Consider the following 14,156-nt stretch of genomic DNA (forward strand, 5'->3'; position numbering starts at 1 on the left):
CCAACACTATGAGCCACCTCTTCTGGACCCTGGACCCCAGCGGAATACCTCTCCAGATCCCCAACCCTCAGGAGCAGAGGTGACCCCAGCTTGGGGGCTGCACCTTGTCCTGCACAATCGTGTCTCAGGGGTGGCTTCTGGTCAAGAGTGACCTCTCATATTCTCATCAGATCTGCAGAAGCTCCTGGAGATGGTTCGGGAAGATGCCCGGAGGACAATCACGATAGAAAATGGGACGCAAAGGAAAGCACCCAGGTATGTGCTCTTGACTCCCGAGGCAAATAAAGCTTAGAATAATAGCAATCACATGAACAGTAGTAGTTGCCAGCTGTTGAGCATTTTCTCTGTGGCAGGCACTGAGCTGTGTTGTTTATGTGTATCACCTCTCTGAGTTCTTACAATAATCCTACAAGGTAGGTACTATTATCTTTATTTTACAAATCAGGAAATGAGGCCCAGAGAGCCTATGTGACTAGTTCAAGGTCACTCAGCTAGTGAATGATAAGGTCATGACTCTAATCTAGACCTTTCTTACTGGTTTATTTTTGTTTTAGAGACAGGGTCTCGCTCTGTTGCCCAAACTGAAGTGCAGTGGCACAATCATAGCTCACTGCAGCCTCCAACTCCTGGGCTCAAGTGAGCCTCCCAACTCAGCCTCCTAAGTAGCTGGGACTACAGACACACACCACCACACCTGGCTAATTTTTTTTTTTTTTTTTTTTTTTGGCAGAGACAGGGTTCGCTATACTGCCCAGGCTGGTCTCGAACTCCTGGCTCAAGCAATCCTCCCACCTCGGCCTCCCAAAATGCTGAGATTACAGGTGTGAATCACCATACCTGGCAAATCCAGATATTTCTAATTCCAAAAGCCATTCTTCTCTTTGCCACTCAGCCACACTGCCTCTCAGGAATCTTCTGGTTATTCCTTCATCCTTTGAGTGAATACTTACGAACGTGTATGGGCTGTGTACTCATTATTATTGTGAGAAGTGTCCATGAAAGGAAAGCTTGAAACTGTGAGAACAAATAATAAGGGAATTTGACCTAGTCTGGGTTGGGGATGGGGATCAGAGAAGTTTCCTCCAAGGAAGAAGCTTTAAGCTGAGATTTGGATGAAGCATGTAAATGAGCCAGCCTGATGAGGCTGGCATGGGTGGGTAGGGAGGTGGGGAAGAGAGTATTATAGTGTGCAAATGTGGTCAAAAGGGACCACAACACCTTCAAGGAACTGGAATGCAGCCAAAAAGGGATGAAACTCAAGGATTCTGGTTTTTATTCTAAGAGCAGCAGGAATCCTTTGAAGTTTCAAGCTGGCAACTGATATGATTGGCTCATAAGGAGGTACTATCAGACCTGAACCTAAGACATCCTCTTTCTGGTGAGAAGCCTCATCCACCACACTTCTGACCTCTGAAAGCCCCAGAGAGCACACAGCCTAGAGCCGGAGTTCCCTTCCTAAGTGTGGATTCCTTTGAGTAAGCAAATTCCTTTGTGGAAATAAATGAGGCACTAGAAGAGGTTCATCATTGCCTTCAGCCCACTGGGATGCCAACTATGACTTATTGGTTATTGTTATTAAATTACAGTTCACTGTGCACTTTCACATGCATCACACCTCACCTCTGCTTGCGAACGATGAATTCGCTGGCTGCTGCCTCGACTCTCAATGGGGCTTCTCTGGAAGGTGGCACTTGGAGGCGCTCAGAGGCAACCTTGACCCATAAGGCCCCCACTGCTGTGCCTGATTTATAAGCATTAGAGACAGACAATAATAATGAAGCATCAGCTCAATGAGGTTCCTTCCTTCATAAGAACTCACAGCGCAAGCACTGGCTGTGGAGTCAGACTGACATGGATCCAAAACCTGCGGCCCTTGGACAAGTCATCTAGCCTTTCTCAAAACCTCAGTTTTCTCATCTATAAAATGAGATTGTGTCACATCAAAGCATTGGCTTTGGAACCAGACAAACGAAGGTCAGTCTCCATGGCCATGACTAAGTGCCGGGTGATGTTGGGCAAGTTGCTTCACCTCTCTGAGTCTGATTCTCATTCTATAAAATGAGGCTCATTAGCAGCCTATCCCAAAGGGTTGTAGTGAGAATTAGATGATATTATCCCTGTAAAACATTACTAATGTTATGGAAATAACATCTACTTCAATGAAACATTTTAAGCGTTTAATCAGATAATGCATTTATATAACATACTACCATGTGCCTGGCATAGAGTAAGTATTCAATAAATGGCAGTGAGGTTGGTGGTGGGGATGGTGGTGAGGACGGTTGTTACTTTCATCCCACACATGTTGCCCCACGGAATCTTCTCCTGCTGAGACAGGTACATTCACCATTACCATGACCCCATCTCACAGATGTCAAAGAGCAACAAGCAGTGACTTCCATAAGGTCTTCAAAGACAAAACCACACTAGAACCTGGTTCTCATGAGACCCGTCACAGGGCCTCTGCTTTCAATTTAATGATAAATAACCATGGTTACAGAGCAAGAATGCGTTGAAGTTTCCCTTCCTCATTAATTCCTCTGGGAAAAAAATCTCCCTAATCTTTTGCTAAGGCAGCAGACACTGAAGCTTCAATACAGAGCTACAGAGAGACGGTTAGGAAAAGCTGCAGATTCTCTTTTGCCCCTCACTTTAGAAGCTGGATTCCTGTCTCACTTTAGATCCCAAATCTGCTCCCATCAAGGCTGATATCGAACTGTGGGGCTTTCAGAAATCCCCACAAGCCAGTATATCCAGCCCCCAGCCTCCAGGCCGGGCTGCCCCCTAGTCATCTAAAAATACAGCCTTTCCTTAAAATCTTATAGCAGTGTCCCTGAAGATCAGAAGCAGTTGGGTTACTTGTGAAAAATACAGATTTCTTTTTTTTTTTTTTTTTTTTTGAGACGGAGTCTCGCTTTGTCGCCCAGGCTGGAGTGCAGTGGCACCATCTTGGCTCACTGCAAGCTCTGCCTCCTGGGTTCACGCTATTCTCCTGCCTCAGCCTCCGAGTAGCTGGGACTACAGGCACCTGCCACCATGCCCGGCTAATTTTTTGTATTTTTAGTAGAGACGGGGTTTCACCATGTTAGCCAGGATGGTCTCGATCTCCTGACCTCGTGATCCGCCCGTCTCGGCTTCCCAAAGTGCTGGGATTACAGGCTTGAGCCACCGCGCCTGGCCAAAAAATACAGATTTCTATCCTTCCTCATCCCAGAACCCACTGAATCAGAATATCCAGAGGTAGTAAGATATATATGTGTGTGTGTGTGTGTGTGTGTGTGTGTGTGTGTGTGTGTGTGTGTATGCAGTGGTACGACCTCGGCTCACTGCAACCTCCACCTCCCTGGTTCAAGCGATTCTCCCACCTCAGCCTCCCAAGTAGCTGGGATTACAGGCATGCACCACCATGCTCAGCTAATTTTTGTGTTTTTAGTAGAGACAGGGTTTTGCAATGTTGGCCAGGCTGGTCTGGAACTCCTGACCTCAAGTGATCCGCTCGCCTTGGCCTCCCAACGTGCTGGGATTACAGGCATGAACCACCACGCCTGGCCAGTAGCTATATTTTTTTAACAAGCACTTCAGGTGGGCATTATTTCACAGTATTTTCTATATGGTGGGGAATTTTAGGAGAGGGTGTGTGTGTGTACCTGTGTGTGTGATCTAAATGCACCTTCTGGGGCCCCCGTCCAGGCCAATGATTCAAGTCCCAGAAAATGTGGCCAAGGAATCTGTATTCTTAGCAAACTCTCCAGGTGAGTGCTAGGCTCAGTAGAGGCTGAAGATTCTTGCTCTAGAAAGAGAATTCCCCCTCCTCCCACACGTAGTTACTGCACAAAAGCTTCATGAATTCAGCGGCTTGTTAAAGGACTCGTTTTGCCTTGCAGCCTCTTGTCAGTGCTGAAACAAAACAAGAGTAATTCTGCTTATAAGGAAATGCAGACCACCCACAAATCAAGGTAGGAAAGCCTGGAGCCTGCAGCAGGTGCCTTGGAAGGCAGCCCACAGTTACAGGGGCCACTGCAGGGACGCTCCTCCCCAGACCATGGAAAGTGGGACAGGGAAGAGGGAACTTTTTCCTTCTTATGACCTCATTAGAAACAAGCCCCTTTACTGCAGGGCCAGGGGTGAGAATTCAGGTATTTCTCCCCAACAATTATATACCATCAAGTTAAAATCTTCTAGTCATGGAGAAGTGAGGTGGGGAGGACGTGGTACAAGACTATGTCTCTTTCTCTTTACTTGGGTAATTTATAATGGGGGAGGTGGAGATCTTCCCCCAATTTATTTGTTCATTTAGAGAATATTCTCTTTTTTTTTTTTTTTATGGAGTCTTGCTCTGTCACCCAGGCTAGAGTGCAGTGGTGTGATCTCGGCTCACTGCAATCTCCACCTCCTGGGTTCAAGTGATTCTCCTTCCTCAGCCTCCCGAGTAGCTGGGATTACAGGCACACACCACTATGCCCTGCTAATTTTTGTATTTTTAGTAGAGACGGGGTTTCACCATGTTGGCCAGGCTGGTCTTGAACTCCTGACCTCAAGTGATCTGCCTCCCTCCGCCTCCTAAAGTGCTGGGATTACAGGCATGAGCCCGGCCCATTTAGAGAACATTCTTAGATTCCCCATCTGTGCCAGTAACTGTGCTAGGTTTGGGGGATTCAGCGGCAAATGAAACAAACACAAACAAACCCAGCCTGCCCTCGTGGATCTCTGTGTCTGGGCTGGGGTTATAACCTTTTATGCCATAGACTCCTTGGAAGTCTGAGAAAACCTATGGACTCCTTTAAGAAAGATGTTTTTAAATGCATACTATACATTACAAAAGATCACTAAGAAATTTATAGTAATCTAGATTGCTATATTACAATCAAATTTGGAATATGGTAATCTATGTGTGTCTTTCACAATGCATTATATAACAAAACTCAACTCCTGTAATTTTGGATTAGTGTTGAATATAAATGATTTTTCAAACTATCTCTCACAATTGTAATGTGATAGGCAAATACCTGCAATTTCCATTTTGGTTGAAGGTTAGTTCAACTAAAGATGCAACTTTTTCCCCATCTGCATTCATGGACCTCTTGAATTCTACCCAGGCTTAAGAACTGCTGATCTAACAGGAGAGTCAAACATTTCTCAGATAATCCTACAGCTAGCCATAACATCATGACTGTAAAGTGTTCTGAAAAAGAAGTAGGGGTACTGGGTGCTAACCAACACTGAGTCTGATGTTTAAGCTGAGAACTTAAGGACAAAGGAGAATTGACTATGAGGTGGAAAAGAATGGAATGCTGTTCCAAGCAGGGGCAATAGCATGTGCAAAGGTCCTGGGGTGGGAGGAAGCTCAGGAGCACCAAGCAAAGACCAGTGCAGCTGAAACTCAAAGAGGGCCAGGCGGGGGGCGCAGAGTGAGACAGGCAGAAGCGTCTTTTGTTGCTTATTTCTGTCTCTTGCTTATCACTCACTAATAACACCACCTTCCTTACCTCCCACCTCCTCCCTCAATCACTGTCAAAGCTCTTGAAAAGAAGAGAGCCATCTACAGGAGGAAGGTCAGGGCCACCACGCTCCCCCAAAGAATTCATCTGCAGGGATTAGGGCAGCTGGTTGGAATCCAAAATCAAGGCTTTCTGGATGTTGTTAATGGGGGCCTGCTTCTTACCCAGGTAGGATGAGGATTTGCCCACTAGGCCTAAGACCTCCACGTCTAGTCCTGTGAGCTTCTAGGGAAACCAGCAAAGGCCAGGACCTTTTCTATGGGGAGGGATCTGGAAAATGGCCAGGCCTGCCTGCCTAAAGAAGTCCCCAATGCCACAGGGCTAGAAGCAAAAGGTTACCCACACATCCTATTAATAAGGAAAACAGTCTTACCACCGCCTCCCCCAGAGCCACACAGATAAAGTGGTCAGACAGTTTTCCAAGCATTTGGAAGAAAGAAGGGGAAACACGGTCAGCGCAAAGGTGCTAGACAATGGTGCTGAAAGCCCAAGTCCCTAAACAAGGATCCTGGAGAAAGGCGTGAGCAGGGGTGGTGGGCAGGGGTAGGGGCTCCTCATCCCCCTCTAGGAAGCTTGCCCAGGCAGAGTCACAGGAGGGTGTATCCATGTGAGGATTCAATCATCCACACCTAGAAAGGGTTGGATGGCCTGATGAGTTGATGGGTCACAGATGAGGAAACTGACCATCCAGAAGGGAGCTGCTTGCTCACAGACTGACAAGGGGTAAAATGGGTGTTGGGCTTCACTAAATCTGCACCTGGCCCAGTGTTAAGTGTTGGGTATGGAGAGGAGTATGGAAAGGTCCTAAGCCAATTCACCCTCCAGACAAAAGAACAGTTTTACACAAATGAAACTGAGATCCAGAAAAGACATAATCCTGACAATATGCAGAGGCGGAAGGTCAAAATTAGACAGGAGAGTTCAGATAGGACTGTAGGACTTGTTGTGGACCATAAGGCAGGATAGGATTTAAGTTGGTAGAAAATAAACAAAGAGGACTCTCCAGGCAGGGATATGGCAGGAGGAAAGGCCAAGAGGTGGGAAGAAATTCATAGAGTTCTGTGACTGGTGCCTTGATTAGCACCACCTCCCTTGCCTGAATCCTGGAAGCTGGCAAGTGCCATGGAGCCCTGGGGATACCCTTTTCTTGAAAAGCAGACTCTGAGCAACTTGAAACCATCCTTTTGTGTTTCAGTGAGAGGTCCAGCAGTACAAGTGCAGAAAGCCACATCCAACCAGTCCAGAAGAAGTCTAAAAAGTAAGCCAGGAGGGCAATGGAAGGAGCCACACAACAGGGAATGTGGTGACCACACCCTCTATATTCCAGGGGTGTGGAAATGACCCAGTGCAGACCAGACTCCCTAAAGCCATAGACGATGCTGAAGGACAAGGGATCCCCCAGGTTTAGGGACTCATAGTCAAGAAGCTGAGAAACAATGCAGACAATGGCAAGAAACTCCTCCGCTGTGCCAGGCACCACGAAAAGCATTCTGTCTTCATTACCTTCCTTGTTCCTCAAAACCGATCCTATGAGGCAGGGGCATTATCCCATCTTACAAAGGAGCAGGCAGAAACCCGGCCACGTGAAATGTCTTGCCTGAGGCCACACAGCTAAGAAGTGGTGGAGCTGGACTTTGAGCCTGAATCTCCCAGCTCCAAATTCCATCTCCCATCCTTAACATTCGCTGGGTTCCAGTGACCAGCTGTCTCACTGTGGGCTCATTTAATAGGGTCTGAACCACCATCCTGATGCTATTGGGAAGATCTGTCCTTCCTCCATCCAGGGGGATGCTTAGGAAGGCTCCAGGTGAGGGCAGAGAACCCAGGTGGCTACAGGGAGTCCTACGTGCAGAGCACCTTGGGGCCAAGGGGGACCAGAGTGGGACCCAGGTTACCAGGGGACATCCCTGGGCTCCATTCCCCAAGCCCTTCTTATCTGTGTCCACAGCCGCACTAATTGTGACATCAACATCCAGTACAACAGTGGGGTGTGTAACAGCATGAGGGCCAAGTTTTACAGCGTAGCCCAGGAGGCTGGCTTCTGCCTGCAGGACAAGATGGAAATCCTCATGAAGTAAGGGCACACATATATCCATTCATTTGAAGGGCATTCACTGGGTACCTACTATATGCCTGCCAGGTGCCAGGTGCTGGGGCTATATCACAAAGAAGAGCTTGCTCTCTGTCCTCAGGGAGCTCACAGTCTTCTGGAAAATATGGGCAGAAACAAAATAACTGCATCATAAATATGTAGGTACAAATTATAATCATTGTCCTACAGTAAGAGAACAGGGTGCTACAAGAGAGAGAGATAGACAGCATAGGTACCTTATCTAGATTGGGAAATCTGGGAAGACCTCTCTGAGGAGGTGACTTTCAGATGAGTCCTGAAGGATAAGGAAGAGCTGGCAGTGTGATGAGAAGGTGGAATTACATTCCAGGTAGAAGGAAAAGTGCATGCAAAGTCCCAAGTCCAGAAGGGACATGGAGAATTTGAAGAGGATGGACAAGTGGTAGATGAGGGCTGCATCATGCAAGCCACAAATGCCAGAGTTACAATGTGGGATTTGATTTTAAGAGCACCAGAAAGCTATTGAAAGCTTTTCTTCTCTGTTCTGACAACCCAATAATTTCTTCCCTTTCTAGCTTACCCCTTGACTCCAGAGACCATCCACCCCAATAAATGTATCTATACAACAAAGTTTGCATTATGGCCTGTTGCACTCTCATTCTCACAGCACTGATGGACTGAATGCTCTGAGGCTAGGATTTAGAGAAGACTAATCCTTGCCCTCTCCTTCTGGGAGCTAACAGTCCAGTAGGGAAGATGGAAAAGTAAACAGGAAATTAGCACACAGGGGTCTGGAGGTTGTGGGAGGAAGCAGCCTGCTAAGGGAACACAAAAGGGATGCCCTACCTGGCCCAGGACAGCCCTCAGAAAGATCTCCTTGGAGGAAACAGCATTTTATTTTATTTTATTTTATTTTATTTTATTTTATTTATTTATTTTTGAGAGGGTTTTGCTCTGTTACACAGGCTGGAGTTCAGTGGCATGATCATACCTTACTGCAGCCTCAAGTGCTAAGGTGTTTGGTTTTGTTTTTTGGTTTGGGGGTATTTTTTTTACAGATAGGGTCTTGCTATATTGCCCAGGCTGGTGTCAAACTCCTGGCCTTAAGCAGTCCTCTCACCTTGGCTTCCCAAAATGCTGGGTTTGCAAGCATGAGCCACGACACATAGCTGGAAACAATATTTTCAGTTTAATAAACATAGATGATATTCCCAGGGCACTTACTATGTACCAGTCATGGGTGTAAGAGCTTTGTATTTATGTATCATTTAATGCTCACAACAATCCTATGAGGTAGGTGCTGTCATTAGACTTATTTTGTAGATGATAAAAGTGAGCTCAGAGATGCATCTTATCAAAGGTTCTCCAGTGGCTAAGTAGTAAAGCTAGAATTCAAACCCAAAGAGTCATGCTGAACAACTTGGAAAATATATTTCAGGATGTCATCCATGAAAACTTCCCCAACCTTGCTAGAGAAGCCAATAGTCAAATTCAGGAAATACAGACAACTCCTGCGAGAGTCTACACAAGAAGGTCATCCCCAAGACACATAATCAGCAGATTTTCCAAGGTCAAAAGGAAGAATGTTAAGGGCAGCTAGAGAGAAAGGGCAGGTCACCAAAAAAGGGATCCCCATCAGGCTAACAGCAGACCTCTCAGCTGAAACCCTACAAGCCAGAAGAGATTGGGGGACTATATTCAACGTCCTTAAAGAAAAAAATATTCAACCAAGAATTTCATATCCAGACAAACTAAGCTTCCTGCGTGAAAGAGAAATAAGATCCTCTTCAGATAAGCAAATGTTGAGGGACTTAATCACCACCAAGCATGCCTTCCAAGAAATCTTGAAAGGAGTACTAAATAAAAGGAAAGACTGCTATCAGCTAATATAAAAAGACACTTAAACATACAGACCAGTGTCACTGTAAAGCAACCACACAAACAAGCCAGCATTATAACCAGCTAACAGCACAGTGACAGGATCAAACCCACACATATCAATACTAACCTTGAATGTAAATGGGCTAAATGCACCATTTAAAATTCACAGAGTGGCAAGCTGGATAACAAAGCAAGACCCAACGGTATGCTGTCTTTAAGAGACTCATCTCATGCATAATGACAGTTATAGGCTCAAAATAAAGGGATGAAGGAAAACCTACCAAGCAAATGGAAAACAGAAAAAAGCAGGCATTGCCATCCTAATTTCAGACAAAACAGATTTGAAACAAGCAAAGATCATAAAAGACAAGGAAGGGCATTACATAATTGTAAAGGGTTCAAATTCAACAAGAAGATCTAACTATCATAAATATATATGCATCCAACATAGGAGCACCCAGATTTATAGAGCAAGTTCTTAGAGGCCTACAAAGAGACATAGACTCCCACTCAATAATAGTGGGAGACTTCAACACTCCGCTGACAGTATTAAACAGATAATTGAGGCAGAAAATTAACAAAGATATTCTGGACCTAAACTCAGCATTGGAACAAATGGATCTGACAGACCTTTACAGAAGTCTCCACCCAAAAACAACAGAATATACATTCTTCTTATCACCACATAGCACATACTTAAAATTGACCGCATAATTGGAGATAAAACAATCCTCAATATATGTAAAAGAACCAAAATCATACCAAACACACTCTCAGACCATAGCACAATAAAAATAGAAGTCAACACAAATAATATCACTCAAAACTGTACAATTACATGGAAAGTAAACAACATGCTCCTAAATGGCTTTTGAGTAAATAATGACATTAAGGCAGAAATCAAGAAGTTTTTCAAAAATAATGAGAACAAAGATACAATATACCAGAATCTCCGGGACACAGCTAAGGCAGTATTAAGAGGGCAACTCATAGCACTAAATACCCACATCAAAAAGTTATAAAGATCTCAAATTAACAACCTAACTTCACAACTGAATTAGAAAAGCAAGAACAAACCAACCCCAAAGCTAGCAGAAGATGAGAAATAACAAAAATCAGAGCTGAACTGAAGGGAATCAAGACATGAAAAATCATTCAAAAGATAAACAAATCCAGAAGTTGATTTTTTGAAAAAGAATAATAAAATAAATAGGCCACTAGCTGGACTAATTAAGAAGAAAACAGAGAAGATCCAAAAAACACAATTAGAAATGATGAAGGGAATGTTACTACTTACCCCACAGAAATAAAAACAACCATCAGAAACCACTACAAACACCTCTATGCACACAAACTAGAAAACCTGGAAGAGACAAATAAATTCCTGAACACATACACCCTCCCAAGACTGAGCCAGGAAGAAACTGATTCCCTGAACAGATCAATATCAAACTCTACAATTGAATCAGTAATAAATAGCCTACCAACCAAAAAAATGCCCAGGACCTGATGGATTCACAGCTAAGTTCTACCAGATGCAAAAACAAGAGCTGGTACCATTTCTACAGAAAGTATTCCAAAAATTGAGGAGAAGGGACTTCTTCCCAACTCATTCTATGAGGCCATATCATCTTGATTCCAAAACCTGGCAGAGACACCACAAAAAAAGAAAACTTCAAGCCAATATTTTTGATGAACATCAATGCAAAAATTCTCAACAAAATACTTGCAAACCAAATCCAGCAGCATATCAAAAAGCTAATCCACCATGATCAAGTAGGCTTTGTACCTGGGATATGAGGTTGGTTCAACATACAAAAATTAATAAATATGATTTATCATATAAAGAGAACTAAAGACAAAAACCACATGATTATCTCAACAGATGTAGAAAAGGCTTTTGATAAAATTCAACATCGCTTCATGTTAAAAGCTCTCAATCAACTAGGTATTGAGGGAACATACCTCAAAATAATAAGAGCCATCTATGACAAACCCATAGCCAACATCATACTGAATGGGCAAAAGCTGGAAGCATTCCTCTTGACAACCAGCACAAGACAAGGATGCCCTCTCCCACCACTTCCATTTATTGTAGTATTGAAAGTCTTAGCCAGAGCAATCAGGCAAGAGAAAGAAATAAAGCACATCCAAATAGGAAGACAGGAAGTCAAACTATCTCTGCTTGCAGATGACATGATTCTATATCTAGAAATCTCCATAGTATCAGCCCAAAACCTCATTCAGCTGATAAACAAGTTTCAGGATACAAAATCAATGTACAAAAATCACTAGCATCCCAATACACCAATAACAACCAAACTGAGGGCCAAATCAGAAAGGCAATTTCATCTACAACTGCCACAAAAAAATACCTAGGAATACAGCTAATCAGAGAAGAGAAAGATTTCTACAATAAGCATTACAAAACACAGCTCAAAGAAATCAGAGAAGACACAAACAAATGGAAAAACATCCCATGCTCATGAGGAGGAAGAATCAATATCACTAAAATGGCTATACTGCCCAAAGCGATTTATAGATTCAATTATATTCCTATCAAACTACCAAAAAGACATTCTTCACAGAACTAGAAAAAAATTATTTTAAAAATTATGTGGAACCAAAAAAGAGCCTGAATAACCAAGGCGATCTTAAGCAAAAAGAACAAAACTGGAGGAATCACATCACCTGACCTCAAACTATACTACAAGGTGACAGTGACCAAAACAGCATGGTACTGGTACAAAAACAGGCACATAGACTGATAGAACAGAATAGAGAGCCCAGAGTAAGGCTGCACATCTGTGACCATCTGATCTTTGACAAAGGTGACAAAAACAAGCAATGGAGAAAAGACTGTCTATTTGGTAAATGGTGCTGGGATAACTGGCTAGCCATGTGCAGAAGATTGAAACTGGACCCCTCCCTTACACCATACAGAAAAATCAACTCAAGATGGATTAAAGACTTAAATGTAAAACCCAAAACTAAAAAGTCCCTGGAAGACAGCTTAGGCAATACCATCCCAGACCTAGGAATGGGCAAGATTTTATGACAAAGACACCAAAAGCAATTGCAACAAAAGCAAAAATTGACAAATGGGATCTAATTGAACTTAAGAGCTTCCACCCAGCAAAAGATGCTATCAACAGAGTAAACTGACACCCAAAGAATGGGAGAAAATATTTGCAAACTATGCATCTGACAAAGGTCTAATACCCAGCATCTGTAAGGAACTTAAAGAAATTTACAAGAGAAAAACAACCCATTGAAAAGTGGGCAAAGGATATGAACAAACACTTTCTTAAAAGAAGACATACATGTGGCCAAGAAGCATATTTTTAAAAGCTCAACATCCTGATCATTAGAGAAATGCAAATTAAAACCACAAGGAGATACCATCTCACAACAGTCAGAATGACTGTTATTAAAAAGTCAAAAAATAACAGATACTGGCGAGGTCGTGGAGAAAAAGGAATCCTTATACGCTGTTGGTGGGAGTGTAAATTAGTTCAACCATTGTGGAAAGCAGTATGGCTATTCCTCAAAGAGCTAAAAACAGAACTGCCATTTAATCCAGCAATCCCATTACTGGGTATATACTACCCAAAGGAACATAAATCATTCTACTATAAAGACACATGCGTGTGAATGTTCACTGCAGCACTATTCACAATAGCAAGGACACAGAATCAATCTAAATGCCCATCAATGACAGACTGGATTAAAAAAAAAGTGGTACATATACACCATGGAATATTATGCAGCCATAAAAAAGAATGAGATGATATATTTTTTGGGAACATAGATGGAGCTGAAGGTTATGATCCTAGCAAACTAACGCAGGAACAGAAAACCAAATACCACATATTTCTCACTTATAAGTGGGAGCTAAATGATAAGAATTTATGAACACAAAGGAGGAAACAAAAGACACTGGAGTCTACTTTGAGGGGGTATGGTGGGAGGAGGGGGAAGAGCAGAAAATATAACTATTGGGTACAGAGCTTAATACCTGGGTGATGTAGTAATATGTACAATAAACCCCCGTGACACATGTTTATCTGTGTAACAAATCTTCCCATGTAGCCCCAAATCTAAAACAAATTTTTAAAAAGTCATGCTGGAAAAGTAGGGTGGAAGGGAGTTTCAAGGAAAAGCAACAGCTAGGTCTCAGAAGTCAGAGGGGCACAGACAACCAGGGAACTGCTAGTAGTCAGGTGTGGCTGGGGCATAGGGTGTTTGCAAGGTTATCAGAGAGCTAGACAAGCCAGATTATAAAAGGCTGTGATAGCCCAGCTGTGGAGGTTGAACTTTATCTCAGAGACTTTGATCATGACCCAAAGGATAAGATTCTGGAAGAGAAGGGATGGAAAGGATGGGGATAAAGCCGGAAAATGTGAGGGCTGAATTATTTAGAGTCTTGGAGAATAATTTATTCTGAGCAAACTGAAAAGCCATTGAAAGCTGTATGCAGTGGGGTGACATGGTGATATTTATCATATAAAGTCTCATTGGAGAGACAGAACATAGGCACAAAATGATAAGGGGAGTGGGGAAGAGAGGAAACAGCAAGAGTTAACACCTACCGTGTGTCTGGCATGAAGCTCAACACTTGACACACATTATATCATTTAATTCTCACATCTGACAAATAGGAATCATTATTATTCCCCATCTTAGAGACTGAAAAGCTGTGTAAA

General features: G+C 43.3%; 1 protein-coding gene and 1 long non-coding RNA gene across 7 annotated transcripts in view; one reads left to right on the forward strand and one right to left on the reverse strand.

The window, feature by feature from the left end:
* CCDC60 (coiled-coil domain containing 60) overlaps positions 1 to 14,156 on the forward strand; it is a 205,289-nt gene that overhangs the window by 177,827 nt on the left and 13,306 nt on the right. The window contains exons 8-11 of one of the 3 annotated variants that reach the window (XM_008004897.3): positions 171 to 255; positions 3,885 to 3,956; positions 6,694 to 6,756; positions 7,447 to 7,572. In XM_008004897.3, coding sequence (XP_008003088.3) covers positions 171 to 255; positions 3,885 to 3,956; positions 6,694 to 6,756; positions 7,447 to 7,572 — 346 coding nt within the window. The remainder of the gene's footprint in view (positions 1 to 170; positions 256 to 3,884; positions 3,957 to 6,693; positions 6,757 to 7,446; positions 7,573 to 14,156) is intronic. The other 2 variants (XM_008004901.3, XM_008004903.3) reach the window with 2 other exon arrangements.
* LOC119623777 (uncharacterized) overlaps positions 1 to 14,156 on the reverse strand; it is a 213,796-nt gene that overhangs the window by 126,335 nt on the left and 73,305 nt on the right. The window lies entirely within an intron of this gene.

This window comes from Chlorocebus sabaeus, chromosome 11 (assembly GCF_047675955.1).
Source record: "Chlorocebus sabaeus isolate Y175 chromosome 11, mChlSab1.0.hap1, whole genome shotgun sequence".
Classification (NCBI taxonomy): Eukaryota; Metazoa; Chordata; class Mammalia; order Primates; family Cercopithecidae; genus Chlorocebus; species Chlorocebus sabaeus.